Below are 19,620 nucleotides of genomic sequence, written 5' to 3'. Positions count from 1 at the left end.
CAACAAGAGAATGATGGAAGAAATGCAGTGGAAAATCTAGAACCAAGTTCTAAGCAATGTTTCTGGAAGAGGCAGATATTTAATCCTTCTAATAATGAAAACTGCAGGAGGGGAAGGTGGAGGAATGAAACAGCTGAATCAAGGGAATGTTCTGAGAGTACCCAAACTATTTTCCAGTGTTGACATTGCAGAGAAAAGACTATAAACAGGACAACACTCTCCCACCAACCCTTCAAGGTGGATTTTGAGACAGGGCAGGTGGAGGGAAGAAATTAGTTCTTATCCCAACATGGGATTGAGTAGGATGTAAATAAGGAGTTCACTAATGAGGAGTTGCTCTAATCAATGTCTGGCAACATGGATGGCAGATAATGTTGCCGTTCCAGAGAATTAGATAGCAGTAAGTTGGGTAATTTCTTGACTCAGCCTCATTTCCAGCCTGTTGTGGCCCGCCAGCAGCCTGCGCAGATCGTGGCTGATCCCGATGAGGCTGGGGTGGGGTCGCGCCAGCAGCCTGCACAGCCGGCGCTCACGTCGGACAGCGAGGAGGCTGAAGAGGATGTGGTGCCAGAGGCAGAGACTCAGCCAGGGCCTTCAGAACCTCCAGAGGCTACTTCAAGTGGAGAGAGCGAAGTGGAGGAGCCTCTTCTCAATGCTCGAGCACACAGGCTACCAAAAGGCAGGAGTGGCTATTCAGGAGGAGGAAGTCTCCTTGAGAGTAAGGTTTGAGGATAATTGGCCACTCCCTTAGCCTATTTAAGTCGCACACAGTTAGTAATTTTTTGCTGGAAACAACGTGTAATTATTACAGAGCATTTTGGAGAGTGAGTGTCTTATCGTATCTTGTTTTCTGGGCTGGTTGCCAACCTTTGCCGGACTTTGTTTATTCTTGATACGTTATAACTTTGATAAGGACCGTTGGTGTGTGTCACAATCCTTGGGAATCCGGAGTCGGGGCAGAACACAGCCAGGTACAGCATGGGAGACGTATGTCTTAAGGCTATGATGTTGAATTGTCCTGGATCTGCATATATATGTATGAGAGAAAATGGTTTGTGTAAAATACACACACACACACACACACACACACATACACCAATTAATTGCATCAATATAGTGATCAATTTATGTATGTTAAAAAAATTGGTCCTGCTTTTTGTTCTGTTTTGTTTTGCAGGAGCAATATACTTTTTGCCCAATGTTGATATAAATTTTATTTTTTATTTATTTTTCAATTTCATATCTCCCTAAAAGAGGTATTCTAGCCAATGTACAATAAAATGTTAAAATGTCTGTATGGTAAAATATAAAACAGTATATATAAAAATTTTAAAAATTAAGAGGAATCAAGAGATTAAAATTAGTGAAAAGGTAAATGGAGGGCTTTCAGGTGACTAACCAGCCCCAGAGCTGACTGCTCCCCACATGAGGCCACAGAGCTTTTCAGAGTGGAGAGTGGAGGCCTGCCTCATCTCCAGGGGAAGAATAGTCCATAGGGCAAGGGCAACGGCACAGAAAATTTTCTTCCTAGACCCCACCAGTTGCATTTCTTTAACTGATAGGAATAGGGTTCTGCAACACTGAATGGGATGGGCTGATGTAATGGAATAAAGATCGTTCCATAGGTAGCTTGGCTCCATGCCATGAAGGATTTTATAGGTCACAATCAACCCCTTGAATTGGACTCAGAAGCAAACTGGCATCCAGAAGCAAACTCTGCTCTCACCCTTCTTTGGGCACCTAAAATTGCCCCCTCCCTAACTCATCTTTTATCAGCTGAAGCTTTTGGGTAGTTTTCAAAGGTAGTCCCATGTAGAGCATATCTCAATAGTTTGAAGGGGAAATGACCAGGCATGAGTGACCAGGCATGAGTGAGAATAGGGAGCCTCCCTATCTACCTTTTCAAGAAGGAAATATTCAGGAAATCAGATTTACCATTATATTAATACAAATTCAGCCAGAATATTCTAAGTTTTCCCTCATCAGCATTTGAACCAATCACTGAGGTAATAGAACAACTTGCATAACGCTTCTTTTGTTAGCTGTTCTAAAGGTTAAATCACTGTGGCTAAAAGACTGAGATTTATTTTCTATTTCAGAAACTTGTTTTAAGTACCCTAAATTTGCCTTGGTGTTCAAAAGCTGTCATTTCTTCTATTATGTTGGTTTTTTTTCTTTAGATAATAGGCATTACCTTTTTGAATGCCTCTTTTCTTTCCAAATCTCCCACATGCTACCCTGAATTGAGTTTATTATAAAAGGTGAAGGAGTCAAATCAAATCAAATCAAACTCAGCCTTCCTTTCTAAGGTAGGTAAATTGAGGACCCAGTTTGTGGGGGCAATAAGCTGACTTTGTAAAAATATACAAAAGTATGAAGGCTATTGCTTAACGCATTGTAAGCCGCCCTGAGTCTCTGGAGAAGGGCGGCATATAAATCAAATTTTTAAAAAAATCGTTATTACAATATGGTCATAGAACAGCATAGAGGTAAAAGAATACATAGAAACTGGTTTTCTTCCAATGACCTTTACCAATCTTCTTTTTTCTTTCTCTTTTTAATGATCTACCTGGCTGAATACATTTATAATTATGAATACATGTATAATTATGAATACATGGTTTGTCTGTCTGTCTACTTATCGAGTGATCAATTAATTTATCTATCAGTCTATCATATATAATATTATCATAATTATTTTTATTTATAATTACAAAAAGAACAACTTACAATCAGGACTAAAAATAAACTGAAGTTTTGTATTGGTAAAATGCATAAAAATAAAATGCAATATAGAAAATGAGCAGAAGATAAGAGGCTAAAAATATGACAAGACAGAAAAAGCTTTGAAAACAAAGGGAATTCTGTTAAATTCCAAAAAGAAATATGGAATGCCATTCATTTCACAATGAATTATCTTCTTGTCACAGACTGGCCAGAGTTCTTAGGAAATCTGTAGGCCCTTTAAGCAAACACAATTAGTAATTCAATTTAAATGAGACTCTTTGTGGGTTTTTTAATACTTATTCTTTTAAAATGAAATACATATTTTTCTAAACTAAATACCAAACACTGCCAGCTTCTAGTGTACACAAATGTACAATGAAATCAAAATGCTGATCTGCTGTTATGGAATAGGTCACCATTTGGAATATGTGCAAACTGAGAAAGTAAGTAACAATAACAAAGTCAGCAATGGCTAAGATAACTTGATATCTCTGAATTCCATTACTAACACTCAAATTTATTATTTTATGGTGCACAATATAATTAAGCACTGTATATGTGCATTTTTTTCTAGGTTTCCCTAGAGAAATGTATGAGATAGAAAACAAAAAATGAGTCATTGATGTGTGATGAATATATATTGAACAATGACTTTTCATACCAGTGGTGAAATGTAAAATTTGTTATTACTGGTTCTGTGGGCATGGCTTGGGGGGGGGGAGATAATGTGACTGGGTGGGTGTGGCCAACTTTTTTTTTTTTACTTTTAAAAGCATTTTTTCTACAATCTTAAGAGGTTGCAGAAAAAAAATGCTTTTAAAAGCCTTTGACGATCAGGCAACTCAGCTGGGATCACCAGAGGCTTTTAAAGGCATTTTTCCTCCCAGTTCGGTCCGGTTCGGCCGAGCTGGTAGCGGTGACAATATGACATCACCGAACCGGTTCTCCCCCCCCGCCCTCCCCCCCCCCCACGTTATTCTTACCTTTTATTTGGTCCCACCCCCAATCTATTGCTGCCTCCTGAGTCCCAGCTGATGACTAGAGGGAAAAAACCTGTTTAAACTCTTGCCACGAGGCTTCAAAGGGCCATCCTACAGCTGATCAGTGTTAAAAGCAAACAAATGAGTCAGGTCGTAAGTGCGAGGACTGGTCGTAAGTGCGAGGACCTTCCAGAAATGACTCTGACCAGCTAGACACGCCCACCTAGTCACATGACCTCCAAGCCACACCCACAAAATAAGCCACGCCCACAGAACCGGTAGTAAAAAAAATTAGAACCCACCCCTGTATTATTGAATTATCATTCTTGACTGCCTGGGGATATTGGATCTTGAGACAGTATTTCACAGTGCTTGAGTTCCTTCCTGACATGACAAGTCAACAAAATAGTGTTGTTTTATGTGTAAGCTATTAACCTATGATGTCCCATAAGTACACTCTTGTCTCCTTTGTTGTTAAATATTTTTTTGAAACTGTTGGGGAGGTTATCTGTTCTTCTAAATTGAGATGTGATACATATGGTGATGACATCACAGTCCTATCAATCCTTACCATATGGTCCCAAGGAGGTAATTGGTACTTTGAACATGAGGCAAAATGTTGAGACTACATTCAGACACCACTTACTATTAGGAAACAGTAAAATGGATTTGGGAATTGAGCTTTATCCCTTTTGGGCAGGACTTATTATTCCTGAAAGAAGTAGTTTGTGGATTTGAAATGTTTTTTTATCCTCAGCTGACAATGTATTTGTGATGCCAGCTAAGTATAAATGTGATAAAAATGAATATGGTTATAATTTTGGTGGTACATTAAACCATATTTCTCAGGTTATCCATACTATTGTTGTATAGGGCTGCTTTTCAGAAGCTGCAATTAATGCAGCTTCCAAAACTCCTAACTGGTGCATGACACAGGAATCACATGAAACCTATACTGAAGATTCTCCACTTATTGCTCATTGCATGTTAGGCAAAATGTAAGGTATTAGTCCTTTAAGGCATGACCTCTTAGAGCAGAAGTCAGCAAAATGTAAAATCAGAATGGAAAAGATTAGAGGATTGTCCTTGAAAAACATATGGATTTTGCCAGAGGCAAGTTGAAAGAGTGAGCATGAAACTCTGTGAAGAAATGGAAGGTATCAGAGAAAAGAGGAAGCTGTTTAAAATATGGCTGTTTTTCACTGTGCTGATCATGTCCTGTATTATTTGAGTTAGCACATCCTTGCAGAGCTTGTTTGTGAAAGTCACTCTAGGACCATGAAAGCAACAGCTCTACTTCCATTTTGTCCGACAAGAGAGGCAGAAGCCGGCAGTTGGTTAATGGTCAAAGAAAGAAACCGAGGAAGTACCTACACTAATGAATCTAGTAGTTAAAAGTGGCAGGTGGGAAATTTGTCTTTTCAGACTTGCAAGATTCTGTTACTGTATCCTTACATAATGTAGAATTAATTCATCTGGTCTTGTTCCTTGTCAGGTTTATTTGGGAGAGGTGATAAACAGCCCTATTCCAAACTACTCCTGTTTTTTGTGCAAAAGTCTAGCTGGATTGTTTTGATGGATGATTGCCCTATATCAAAGTCTTGTGAGAACTCTGCAATGTTACTGTCGGAAGGAAAAGCTAATATTTTATCTCACTGAACATATTGAACAGTTATGTATAAAATTAAGTAAAGCAATATTTTATATAATTTATATCATAGATAAAATTATGAGAAAGTCAAAGTAAATAATGGGACAATAACTCAGGCAAACATGCAATGTGCAGCCAAGTTTCCTTATGTCAATATGGGGAGAAAAATATTTCATTCATCTGCTGCATCCTTTGGAATAACATTTGCTTTTTTCAAAACTAGCAATGTAATTGTATTTAAAGTTAATATGCATCTGAGACAAACTGCCAGGGTCTGACTTTATAGTTTTTGAATGTGTGGTAAATCACGTACCTGGACCTCCAAATACTTTTGAACTCTAACCTTAGTGCTCATCCTAGCTGGCTGTTACATACTTCTGGCCAGGGTAGAAAAATAGATTACAACTGGCACATTCTATTTCCAGTGCATGCTCTCAATATTAAAAAAGCATATATTTCATTAATTTGGTTCAAGAATCATAGAAATTGATTTTTTTAATGGTGCATAAATTAACCAGAATTAGTTTACATGATATGCTAAATTAAAATCATACAAACACAGGGTAAGCCAAAATCAAACAAAGTTCAGTGCCATGTGTGAATCTCTGCTTTCCTGTACATTGCCCATCCAGGGACATGTTACCTAAGACTAAAAAGATTGCTTATTCTTGCTCTAAATGGGATCAAGTTACCTGAAGGATTCCTTTCATTTATATAAACCTGGTCACCCATTAGTCCACAAAATCAAGCTAATGATGAGTAGATAGGAGAGGGCTACAGCATTCCTACAGCATGATGGCTAGGACTCAATGGAAAGGAACAAACATACTATTACAATCTTTACAAGAGTTCTAAAACAGCTTTAATTTTTTTTGAGGGGGGGCAGTCAAATAATTTAGTTTATTTAGTCAATTATTAGTTACTAATAATTAGTAAGTTATTTAAATCTGGACAGCATATTATTCAGTTGCTATACTAAACTGTTCCATTGCTATGGAATAATGTTTGAGTTTGGGGTGGGGTTTTAGTTTTTTGGGTTTTTTTAACTATTTATGATTAATTTTGTTTAGAAGAATATTTATAGTTTGTTGTAATTAAGTTTATGTTAGTAATTGGAAGTAATTCTGAAAAAAGATTGTTATCATTAACACAAACCTATAAAATATTTAAAACCAATTTATAAAAAGTAAGAATAGCAGACGTATAGTACATCTTTACTATAAAAGTTATTTCCATTCCACTCCACATAAAATCAAATTCTATTTTGTCTTGCTAATAGATTCCATTGTTGCCTGGAAACTACTGGTGCACTTTTCAAGATATTTGTTTTTAAGGCCCATTTATGGTATTGTCTCTCAAAATTACTGCATCTTTTCAAGTATATTATCCTTGAAAATTCAAATAAAAATGAGCTACAAATTGCCTAATTAGTTCTTCAAATACTGGGATCTCATAAAAGATCTTAATTAAGTCCTTTAGAAAAAATTATGTTCCTTAGTTTGCCGTTTTTTATTAGCACATTGCACCAAACATTTAAGGACCTTAGTTTACTTTAACATAAACTTTTTTCCAATTTGAATGCATCTAAATGTAAATTGTCTAATATTTTTTCAAACAACAAAAAGTTGAGATTAATTCTTCACGTAAAGTTAATTCACCCAATTCATTATCTAAATATTAATATAATGGAGGAACATCTTGCTTTCAAATTATAGAATACAAGGGTTGAAAATCAGGTTGGCTGTAACCCTAACCTTGAAAATTATCTAGTCCAATGTTCTGTCCAATGCTAGAATCTACTACTAGAATATATAGGTTAACAAAGCAGTGATGACTTTTCCCAATTAAAAACAAATACTTCTCTATTCTTCATCCGCTCCCACATAATTCGGGGTTTTATAAATTGGGCCTACTATTTAATAATTTTAATTATTTTTAAATATTGTCTGTCTTTGTGTTTTTAATTAGGCTGTACACTGCCCTGAGTCCTTCGGGAGAAGGGCGGTATAGAAATAAAATAAATAAATAAATATGGTCATGCCAAAGTCAGAGATGCAAAATAAATTAGCCATTTAGACAGAGCTACCAACCTTTCCCTTTTAGGATTAATTGTTTTAGATGCCAGAAATGGAAACCGAAGTTGCCCTCCTACAGATATAAAAATGGAAGATGAAGATTACTTAACAACATTTGTTTTTCACAGAGTGTCAACTTCGAAACAACTACAGCTGAGGCCATATTTACATTTGCTTCATTTCTTAGTTGCCACTCTTGGGGGGGGGAGTTAGAAGGAACTGGAATGTGGTGCATCCACCAGACGCAGCATGTGAACCAAGGCCATGTCAATGAATATCTGCCGAGACCGTGGCAGAAGATCCCGCTGGACCAGTGGTGAAATCCAATTTTTTTTACTACCGGTTCTGTGGGTGTGTCTTGGTGGGCGTGTCTTGGTGGGTGTGGCAGGAGAAATATACTGCAAAATCTCCATTCCCACCCCATTCCAGGGGAAGGATACTGCAAAATCCCCATTCCCAGCCTACTCTGAGGCCAGCCAGAGGTGGTATTTGCCAGTTCTCCGAACTGCTCAAAATTTCTGCTACCAGTTCTCCAGGACCTGTCAGAACCTTCTGGATTTCACCCCTGCGCTGGACTGGTTAACGTGACCCAAGAGGGGGTGGGATGTTTCTATTCTTTTTATTACTCTGAAGCATGGGAATTACCCAGAGTTAGCTTCAACTTTCTAAGTACTGATACAATGTACTCAATAAAAGGTCTTTCAAGCCTGAATGGAGCTTATGAGTCCAGATTCATTTGGTTCATTGATCAGAACCATGACACACGGACTCCTAAGATTTGGATGCTTCTATTCGTAACTGAGTCAAGCTAATGGTGACTCAAACTCACTCAGTGAATTGCATGGTTGAACAAGAATTAGAATTAGGCTCTTTCTGATTCAAAATACAGGACTATCTTGGTATTCATCCTTAATTGGTTCAGGAAGCATGATGAGTACCAAACAAACCACATGACTTACCATGAGACTCTTTGTTTCCCTGTCTGTCCCTTTTCCTATCATGTTCCTACCACAGCCTGCAACCGTCCCCTTTTTCCTATCACAACACATTGAGTATCAAACAAACAATGAGTACCAGAACATCAAAAAGCATCGAGTACCAAATTCAATGAGTTTTGAAGCAGTCGAGTACTAAGGTACTCTATTGCACTTCAATCTCTATTGGTTAGCACACCTAACTATACATATCATGCAGTACCTCTCTAATGATTAATCCTCTGATTTTCACATTTTCCTCCAAAATATCAACACTGTTTGCAGTGTCTGCCAAGAAGCGGGAGGACGACTAAATAGGCAACACGGTAATTATGTCATATTCATATTCATATGTCACCTGATTGCCTGTTTGTATATCATTAGATATGGGTTTTTTTGGGGAGGAGGAGGAGATTTAGTGAAATTAGGGTATCTATATCTATGAGTATACTTGAATGATGATTCAGAAAAGGAAGCAGAACTGGGTTTCATGCATGTACCAGCATCATTTGACCATGGGTTCAAATGCATTATTAGTTTGGAGTCCCTACACCTCCAAAAGTGACCTAAGTGACTTAAGTCCTGGCCCCCCCTTGAAATCCGTTGACTCTTATCTAGTGCCAATTTGCCTTGATCATTAGTAGATCAGATTCTTGTGTATAGGTTGCATACTTTTGAACTCTATCCTGGCTCCTGGTTTAAACTGCTGACGGACAAGCTAAAATTTGGGTCAAGTATTTTATGGTGTCCAGATCGATTTCTATGCTGGAAAACACCGTTGAGATGATTCACCTAAATTTCTAAAATTTATACTTGTTATACCCTACACAAAAGGATAGGAGATGGGTGACAAGATTTTTGGGAAGCAGCCAACTATCTGCTGATGCAAGATCATATTTATAACTCAATTTTCTTGCTAACGACATGGATTGTATTGAATGCTTTGATTTGTTTTAGCAGTATTTTTCTTTCTGGTCACTGTAGTAGTATTATATTTTGTTTCCAGTCATTTGGCCATAGTAAGGGATATAGGTATATAGCTGCTGAATTTTAATAGCATATTATCAGACTACACATCATAAAAACCTGCCAATACATTCAAAAGTTTGTATAACACAATTTTTAATTAAAAAAAAAGAGTGTCATAAATAAAGTTATCCAAAAGCAAAACATTAAAGTAACGGTAGTGGAAAGTTATCTATTTTCCACACCCCTTGTTTCTAATATTATTACAGTATAATTTGTAGCAGAATATCACCAAAAAAAAATTATACTAATATCTGTTTCAGAAAAATGAGAATAAAATTGATATGCCAGATTTAAATACAGCATATGAATTAAACATAAATAATATGAATTTAAAATGAATTTGATGAAAAATGAAATGAATATATTGTACTAACCAATATAAATATTGAATACCAGTATGAAGGAAGCTTCTCCCAATGAATGAATCTCCCTGATCCCATTATTTTTAAAATAGTCCATCACTCCCTATTGGATTATTTTATTCTTGTTTCAAGATAAAGTAGTCCATCCAACTCATCCCATTTGGATTTGCTCTTAGCATCTTTTATTGCTCTCATTCATGCAAGCCCTTTGATGCTAGTAAAATCAGGAAACAGGGATCATTTGGTTTCTGGAATGATATCTTGTTAGTAGGGTAATATAGTAAAATCCAGAAAAAGTGCAAGAGCAATTTTCCAGATCATTTTATGCCTAACATAATTACTCTGAATTTTTTTTCTCATATTCCTCCATTCTCCTGGACTAAGACATCTTTTCAGTAATAGTTCCCCCCTTCTCCCCATCCCATAGCAGTCATGCTCCCTCTTCTGCAACTGTGGAGGTTTGGAACATTACATCAGATCTTTCCATCAGTTAAAGGGAGTTTGGGTTCTTGGGCAATGATTTTCAGTTACAGTACATTTTCCCCATATTGTGCAATAGCCTCCCACTAGAGATCAGGCTAGTATTTCCTACAATATTGTAAGAGATTTGTTCTTTAATTGGTTCTTAGTTTTTTATAATGTTTTAATGATGCAAATAATCAGAAGTCATTTTCTGAATCTAGGAGTACATAAACATGATCAATCAATCCAGTTACCTATTATTCATTTCCTTTAGTCCTGAGTTTTCAATTGCACCGACTTCCTTACCTTCTGATTTAGCTATCTCTTGGCTGTGTTTAAATAACATGTTTATTTTCTTGTTTCTATTTACTATACTGAAAAGAATGATCTAATTTTATATGATAACCCTGAATGTTACTTTCTTATTATGTGTCATAGCATGTGGCAGCGGAGCAGTTACCGATAGTTTCTGAACTCAGAAAAGCAAACAGTTAGTTAACAGTGGTTAGTACAGTACTTGGATGGGACTCCTTCCCCCACTCCCAAATCTCAGAGATATAGGCTGAACTGGGACATTTAAAAAAAGGAAAAAGGAAAAGTCTTGGAATAATTCCACGGCAAGCTATATCATGTAAGAGCCGAGGTGGCGCAGTGGTTAGAGTGCAGTACCGCAGGCTACTTCAGCTGACTGCTAGTTGCAGTTCAGCAGATCGAATCTCACCGGCTCAAAGTTGACTCAGCCTTCCATCCTTCCGAGGTGGGTAAAATGAGAACTCAGATTGTTTTTTTTTTAATTTGTAAACTTTATTAAAACACATATAAAAAATATATAAAAACACTTACACAACAAACAACATATAAATAAATTGATCTTTTGAAGCATTTGTTTTGTATTGGTCCTTCAATTAGTACAGTTGTACTTATTCCCCTTAGTCTTAACCTAATAGTTTCCTTTTTCCATTTCCCCGTCCCAACTCAGATTGTTGGGGGCAATATGCTGACTCTGTAAAGCGCTTAGAGAGGGCTGTAAAATCACTATGAAGTGATATATAAATCTAAGTGCTATTGCTATTGCTATTGCTATGTACACTAGTCACCAAGCAAGCAATATAAACATGGACAGGAGATGTTGTTAAATTAAATGAAACCTTTTCCACATATTTTATATAACAGCAAACTATGGTATAGCCATAGCAAAAGAAATTCATAATTATATATATTTGAGCCATCCACAAATTTAGAATGTTTATAACAAATAAAATGGTATAATTTACTAAACACAATGGATTTATTTATCATTTTCTCTTCCATACACTTCATAATTCTAGTGAAACTGCTCCTTCTATTTGTCAAGTATTGTAATGTTACTGAGAAAATGAAATGCCTTTAAAAGTTGTAGGTGATCCATCTCTGAAGTTTTTAAAGAAGAGATTAGACAGCCATTTATTCGGATCTCTTGCTTGGGCAGAGTGTTGATCTACAAGACCTCCAAGTTCCCTTCCAATTCTGATATTCTATACTAGGGGTGTCAAACTGGCGGCCTGCAGGCCAGATGCGTCACACATAGGCCATGTCCACTCCAGCTCTGTGAAGGGGGAATATGTCACAAAACGTGACATGACGGCAATGTGACAACGTGAGTTTGACACCCAAGTTCTATATAGTATTCTGGAACTCAAGAATGTTCATTTCCCATGTATATCCTACATATTACAAAGTTGTTACTATTACCATTAATAACACACAATAAGTCTAATACAATAGTGTCTGCCTATAGGATTGGACTAAAACTCTGAATGCTATATGTTCTTTATATTTTCTTTACAGCAGCACATTTCTCCGAAGGCATAAAATGGCATTAAATGTGAAATCAGAAAGCTTCCATGATTAAAATAATAATAGACAAGAAATGGGTAAATCTTAAGGTTCAGTATCTTAAGATACTGAATTGCCATGTATATGTGTATCATGTCTTATAAAGTAAGACAAACAATCATACACAAAATTGTATACTTTAGGCTTGGAGAAATGATTGGGTTAATATGGCATTTCGTACTAATGAAAGTCACTATGAATTAAAGGGATCAAGAACCAAGAGACTTTCCACTAAGAATAAATGCAGGGAAGAGATCTTTAATGTCTCCTTTACTCTTTAACTTCAAACACAGTCCTTATTTTGCTTTGCATCTCTATAGCAGAATTCTCACAAGGAAAAGAATCTGCAAAAGCTTGACATCCTATCTATATTTCTAGAGCACAATTCCACATCCAAACTACCGTAAATTGTTCAAAGTATCTTTAAAATCCTCCAGTTTGTATCACTTCATAATACCTTATTGTACATTGGAATGAATGTTACTTTGGGAATCTGAATGGCTCAGATATTTCATTAGTTTTATAGAAAGCCATAAAGCAAAGTGATTTGAAATTGTTTTCTAACAATTTTAATCCATAATTTTACCATCCTGTAGTCAGCTTTAGTAATATAATATATGAAATCAATGTTATCAGTTTACACTTTCTACGGTAACTGATCATCATCTCAGGAGCCTAATATCACAAAATACAATGCCCATGATTCAGAAATGTTATACCTGAAGGATCAGGAGGTGCTTAGAACACAAGTATAAATATATTAAAAAATGATTATACATGTCAAATTTTATATATAATTCTTGTAACACTTGCATAATTGTTTGATAAAAATGCATACATTATAAAATTGATTCATTGTGTACCATCAAGTCCTAGTTGGCTCTTAGCAATCACATAGATTTTCTCCATGATAATGAATTGACCTAATCTGGTTTTTTTCAGATCTCCAACAATGCACTCATTACCACTCTAACTGAGTCCATCTACCCTGTACACCGTAAAAACCGCAAAAGATATTTTATCTTATATATTAGGGGAAAGTACTTGAAAAGTATATACATGAGAAAAAATGAATACAAAATGTGTATATTTTTGTATGTGTGTATATATATGTGTGTGTGTGTGTGTGTGTGTGTGTGTGTAGGTCTTTTGTTATTCGGGTTTTCTCCCGCGTAAAATTGGAAGTGTCTTGGCAACGTTTCGACGAAATCTCATTCGTCATCTTCGAGCTGGTGTTTTCGGCTTTGTGCTTCTAGGAGCAAAAGATGACAAATGGGACTTCGTCGAAACATCGCCAAGACACTCCAATTTTCCGCGGGAGAAAACCCGAATTAGCAAAGACCTACATACAAACACCCGCAAAAACCTCAGAAAGCACACACATATATAGAAGCTTAGCACAAGTTTTAAAATAAAAAATTTTAAACTTTTAAATGTTCCGGAGATCGTGATGTCTATCGTCTCTTCTATAACTATACCTGGAACTCGCATCTTTAGGACAATTCTTTATATAAATATATATACACATACATACATACATACATACATACATACATACATACATACACATTTCATGAAATGAACTAGTTTGTGCTATTAAAAAATGAAACAGATATATTCTCTCATGCCTACTTGGAATTATAGCTTTCCTGATTTGTTAATTAAGCTACTTCCTGAATAAAGTTTTTAAGTACAGATGAAGAATGAACACTGAGAGATTCTTATATGACTCCAGTGACAATGTAACACAGACTCCGGTGCAATGTTTCACGTATACAAAGCAAAGTCAGACAGAAAGATGATATAACTCTATCAAGAAACAGAGAACTGTAAGAATGATATGAAAAAAGAATAGCCTACACAAAACTACATACACCACCATATATGGCATTGGAAATAACTGGAATATCTTCAACAATTTTTCTTATATAGTCCTTTAAAAATAAGCCTCCTCTAAAAAAAATCAAATTAGCATTTTTAACAACTTTCAAGAGCAGTACTATTTTTGTATTTTCACACTATAGAAGTTTTAACAGTGAGTTGTCTCACTGTGCTGCAATCCCTTTGTTGAAGTTTCTCCCCTCTGCAATTTTCTTTTCCAATTTAGGCACACCACACATATACATCTCAAAATCTATTTGATGAATTTGTCTTAAGGAGGGTTAAAAAGACATTGTACCATACATGATACCAAACCTCTGTGGCTAGTTTAGAAAAACATTAATATCGCTTACCTTCTATTGGCGAAGTATTCAAGTGTCTACAGAGGCCCTCTGTGTCCCCATACGTCTCTTTAATTTTGACCACTGCTTCCATCCCTCGAAGTTCCATAAGAGAACGCAGATCCTGAAGTGTACACCCAAATTCTCCTGCATGATTGGCCTCATTTCTTTGGTTCTTTGAATAAAAATCGCTGTTTGTCATGTCACCCATTGCTGCTGATAATATTGCTCTGTTCAGTGTGCTATGTACAACTTAAAAATTTGTAAGGATAGAAACTCAAATTCCAGCCTAAGAACAAATCCACTTTATGTGAACAGTAACATGAGCAGAGTAAGCAATGAGTGATATGTCTCCCACAAGATGGCTGTTTTCAAGATTGCAGTCCAATTGCACTCCATTCACGCTTTCCCATTATGCTGTATCCAGGCAGTTGGCATCTACATGGTCATTTCTTTTTTCAGACCTTAAGAAACAAATCCAAAAAAATGCATTAAAAGAATAAACCAGACTTGTAGAAATTCATTCCATCATATCGTTCTGAAATGTGGCTGAATAGTACAACTTTAACCCAGAAGAAATTCTAACAGTCTTACAGAGATGGCTCCATATATTTCTGTCATACTAGCTGTGTCACCCAGAGCACTCTTTCCAGCTTCAGAAGCTAGTATAACGGTCTTACTTTAATCAAGTCCCAAGTGCACCAGCTAAATGAGATGGCTCATGAATATTAATAAATAAAGCATTAGTCCAACAGCCTAGATGTGCCTCTGGTAGGGACTCTTGTTCAAACTGCTATATCAATCTTTCATCTGACAAAAACACACACACACAAAATTTCTACCACCTACTAAAAACTATGACTCATAAAAATTAATTGAATTTTAGAAGCTTATGATTTCATCCATTATAGAAACTATTTTTCATTGCAAGGCAAATAAAACTGGAAAAGGAACATTTACATTTCCAATGTCGAATACATTTAAACATATCAAAGCTTGTCATATTGAGAGTCTATGGTGATGAACACAAACAGAAAGGATGAGATTAAAAAAATATCTGAATGCCTTTAAGGTAAATTTTATTCGACAAATAGGAAAAGTTCTTTCTTTCAGCACCATTTTTTATCTGAAATCTATAGCATGAAAACTGAACATTTCCTGCAAATCCTAAATAGGCAAACATGCCTACCTGGTTTTAATGTTTAATATTCAGGAATAATCATGGATAAATTTCAAGAGGCAGCAATTTAACAACATATCATGAAATTATGTTTCCCGGATATACTTGCTAGTAAGCTTCATACACATTCTCCATAGCCAGTTATTCCACTTCATCATTGAGAGTTTAACTCTCTTAGAGCTTTGTTTTGTTTAAGTGGATTAAAGCCAGTGTATAAATTGAAAAGGGTTTGCTCATTGAAAAACAGACTTTTCTAAAAGTTAATACAAATTTTTAATAAGAGACATTAACCATGTGCAGTAATATGCCTGTGCATATTTTATAAAAACAATACATTTTAAGGTGCATATAAAAAATATGATAGTTTAATCTTTCTAATCTGCAGCAATAGAACTCTGTGGAAAAAAATCAGGGGCTGAATATAAAGGCTGAAGAAATGTGCACAAACCTCTAAATTACTATTTCATTTAATCCTGATGTTTTAAAAAAGCAGTCTCCTTCAAACTAATCTTGACTGCTGAAGACTCTATGGATAGGTTTATGCCATTTTCTTAGTGACAATACATACGACTACTGTTTCTTTCTTGAATTCAAATTTCCCAATTCAGCCTCCGGCCTGGGAATCTTTGGATATCTTCCAAGCAAGCACTAACCAAATCTGACTCTATTCAATTTTCTGAGATCAGCAAAGATCAGCATGAAGATGAGCTTTATTGGGACATCTAATCCAAAACTGGAAATTATTACAGAAGCTATTTCCTCTTCTAGTTGCTCAGCTTCACATTTCCTACAACTCAGATATGTCACATGTTACCTCTCTTAACATTACTAATGTGCTTGTATATCTATGTGAATTCTGTAGGAGTGAGGAACATCAGAAGCATAGTTGATGGGAAGGTTTCAGCTGAACATAATTTGAGAAAACATGATCAGATTCTTCTACATATTTTAAAAATACTTTCTGATCAACAAATGTTACTTTAAAATATGTGAGGATGGATCTTTTACCCTCCTATTTCTTTGCCATTTTCCTGATCTAAATTACATGCACACACAGAGAAAAGAAAGAGGGGAAGGGAGAGAGACCAATCTGCTTTTTTGTATACAGAAACTACAGAAACAATTTACATTGACAATTTACACTGGACAACCATTTACACTGGATAACCCTGTAAGGTCATCTCTGACTGACAGTCATCTATTTATACTTCTAAACGGGTCTTTTTGCATGAGATTAGGTTGCAAGATATCGCTAAGTCCAAAAGCTTTACTATTTCATGAGGGTTTGAAATATTTACTGTAGCATGAAAAAAAACCCTACAGTATCTTTTAAGCCTAATGAAATCAATGTAGAAGACAGACAGACAACAATATATATTAGATATAAATGACAGCATCGATGTCCAAAAATATTTGATGTAACAAAAGTTTTTACTGAAAGCTAGGCTGCAACCACTAGATCCTTCCTTCGTTAGCATTTTACTTCAGTTTAAGGTATGTTCTTTGTATGCCACAATTCACTAATTTTAAAAGTTGTTCTACTGTGAACTCTCTTTGATTAAAAATTCTTGCTGGGCTAAACTTAGAAGTAGCTATTTGATTAGGTGTAATGCTTCCAGCAAACAAGCATTAACACTGCACCCTCATTCTACCTATATTTGTTCCATCTTTTCTAAAAGTATGTCATTTTGGCAGCCAACTTTAGGCATGCTACATTCTACAAAATAATTTGCCTGCTTAATATTTTATTTGAGAATCAATTAAAAATTAACCAATAAACAAAAGGCAAAAGAGGTATTTATCTCTTATTAATGTTTAAGGAACAATTGAAATTCTCAATATCAGATAACCTTAGGAAGATAATATACAGTACTGTTGTTTTGTAAGGTATATTCTCACATGGTAAAAGTGCAGAACACAAATAGTACTAGCTATTAACTATAAATTGTAGGTTCTTATGGAATCTGATATGAAATCCGTATGAAGAGGTTATGAATTGTACACCAATATTAGCAGTTTATTACAACTGAAGTTCCTTGACATTCTTGCTCATTGATCAATACAATCACTTCAAAAATGTAGGAGTATTTCTTTATTTCTTCATTACATATATTTGTATCTACTTCTTCCTATGACTCTAGGGGCTCAAAATAAAATCAACAAACACTGAAATAACATAAAACTGCCTACAATTTTCAAACATTTAAACTTCCAATTTTCCCAACTTTGTTTTGTACAATATAAAATTCTAGTGATTTTTAATTCATTGATCATGTGCCATCAAGTCATTGTGAACTTTTAATGACCACATATACCATATATTTTTCTACAGGATAGTCAGTGTTCAAGCTGGTCCTTCAGATCTCTCAATGGTGCCACCATTACTGTTATAACTAATTCATCATTCTTGCTGTTGGTCAAAATCTCTTTTTTTCTTTTTTTCCCCCCACAAGTATTACAGATTCTCTAGAGAATTCTGTCTTCATATAATGAACCCCAAAAGTAGCAATTTGAGTTTGGTCATTATGTTGCACTCTTTTGATGAACATTTGGTCCATTTATATTCCATGTTAAGTATTTGTAATATATAATTGGGATCAAAAAAAGTCAATACATATAGCACCTAATTCAGTATCATCCCTTTCACTTTGTTTTTGCACTGGTAAAGGTTTCGTAACAGTCGCTTCTGTCACATCCATTTGTAGTGTGTTCTGTTCTTTAAATTTTTCTAGAAATTCTCTTGCTTTCTGCATAGAATTTAGTTGAAACTTCTGCTGTTTGAAACTACAAAAAATCAATTCTTCCAGTTTGTTCATCAAAATGGAATCCGTTTCTGTTTAAGTTATCAGTCAGAAAGAAGTATTCTTTTCTGTTACATAGTATTCTAATCAGAATTTCTTTAAGCACAACTAAATATGTATTATCAATCTTCAATCTTGTATTAAAATGCTGCTGTAGTCTGTTCTGTTCTGTGGTCTTTTTTCTGACAAATTGTATGAGAGCATCCCTTGGAACTTTTCTTAATTTTCAAAATCTTGTATTTATTTTAAACTTTGTCAATTTCTGCCGTATATCCTCTTCATTCCATTCTCCCAAAATTGACAAAGCTTTAATCACCTCTTCCATAAAGTCTTCACCAGAATCCTGTGGGATCGTTCTGAATCTCAAGCTTCCATCTATTTTATTTCATTTTTATACTATTGAACTTGTATGACACTGGCTCCCAATGATTCTGGAATGCTTCCATCTTATCCTATCTGTTCTCTAATGAAGCATTTGTTTCCTGGTATATGTACTATTTCTTCCTTAAACGTTTAAAAGTATTCTACTCAGAAAATCATTTCCCTTACCAATTCCTGTTTATTTTAATTTGTTTTATATTGAATGGCATATATACTTAATTATATTTGCAGAAAATGCAATATTTAAATTACTGTTATGATTAAAATAAAAAGCAATTTCATTAGTACTTTAAATATATGAAATAAGCCATTAAAATATTATCATGATTTAAAGTATATTACATTGCCAATCACATTTTTTTTCTGAATGTTTTTTCTTATGCATATATATGGAAAATAATTCTTATCAACTGTTTTACAAAGTTATCAGTTTATTGGAATTCTTCTCTGCTGCATGATGTATCCCTTCTATACTGGAGGCTCTGAAATATCTTCCCTATCACACGTGTGTGTGTGTGTGTGTGTGTGTGTGTGTGTGTGTGTGTGTGTGTGAGAGAGAGAGAGAGAGAGAGAGAGAGAGAGAGAGAGAAAGACATCTTCTCTCTGCTGTCTATGAACTTCTATATCTACCTATCCATCTCTATCTCTGTCTCTATCATCCATTCATCCATCCACCCATCCATATATCTTCTATCTATCTATCTATCTATCTATCTATCTATCTATCTATCTATCTATATCATATATTTATTTACTATTTGATATTGCCACCCATGTTGTCATGGTGATTTGGGGAAGCAAAGTCAATAGATATAATATGAAATAAGAAAATATAAATACACACATAGTAAAACAAACAGACAAAGAAGAAACATGGCAACTGAAGATAAGACCATCAACA

The 19,620-nt window shown here is 35.2% G+C and overlaps 1 protein-coding gene across 18 annotated transcripts in view; it reads right to left on the bottom strand.

Annotated features, from left to right (window-relative positions):
* The window catches only part of ATP2B2 (ATPase plasma membrane Ca2+ transporting 2), a 364,247-nt gene that overhangs the window by 134,464 nt on the left and 210,163 nt on the right, over positions 1 to 19,620 (bottom strand). For all 18 annotated transcript variants that reach the window (XM_087887774.1, XM_034438425.3, XM_034438436.3 and 15 more), the window contains one exon: positions 14,370 to 14,821. In XM_087887774.1, coding sequence (XP_087743900.1) covers positions 14,370 to 14,568 — 199 coding nt within the window. In that variant the 5' untranslated portion in view covers positions 14,569 to 14,821. The remainder of the gene's footprint in view (positions 1 to 14,369; positions 14,822 to 19,620) is intronic.

Source organism: Pantherophis guttatus, chromosome 2, assembly GCF_059756535.1.
Source record: "Pantherophis guttatus breed Tessera chromosome 2, ASM5975653v1, whole genome shotgun sequence".
NCBI lineage: Eukaryota > Metazoa > Chordata > Lepidosauria > Squamata > Colubridae > Pantherophis > Pantherophis guttatus.
This window is presented reverse-complemented; position numbering and strand designations above follow the sequence as displayed.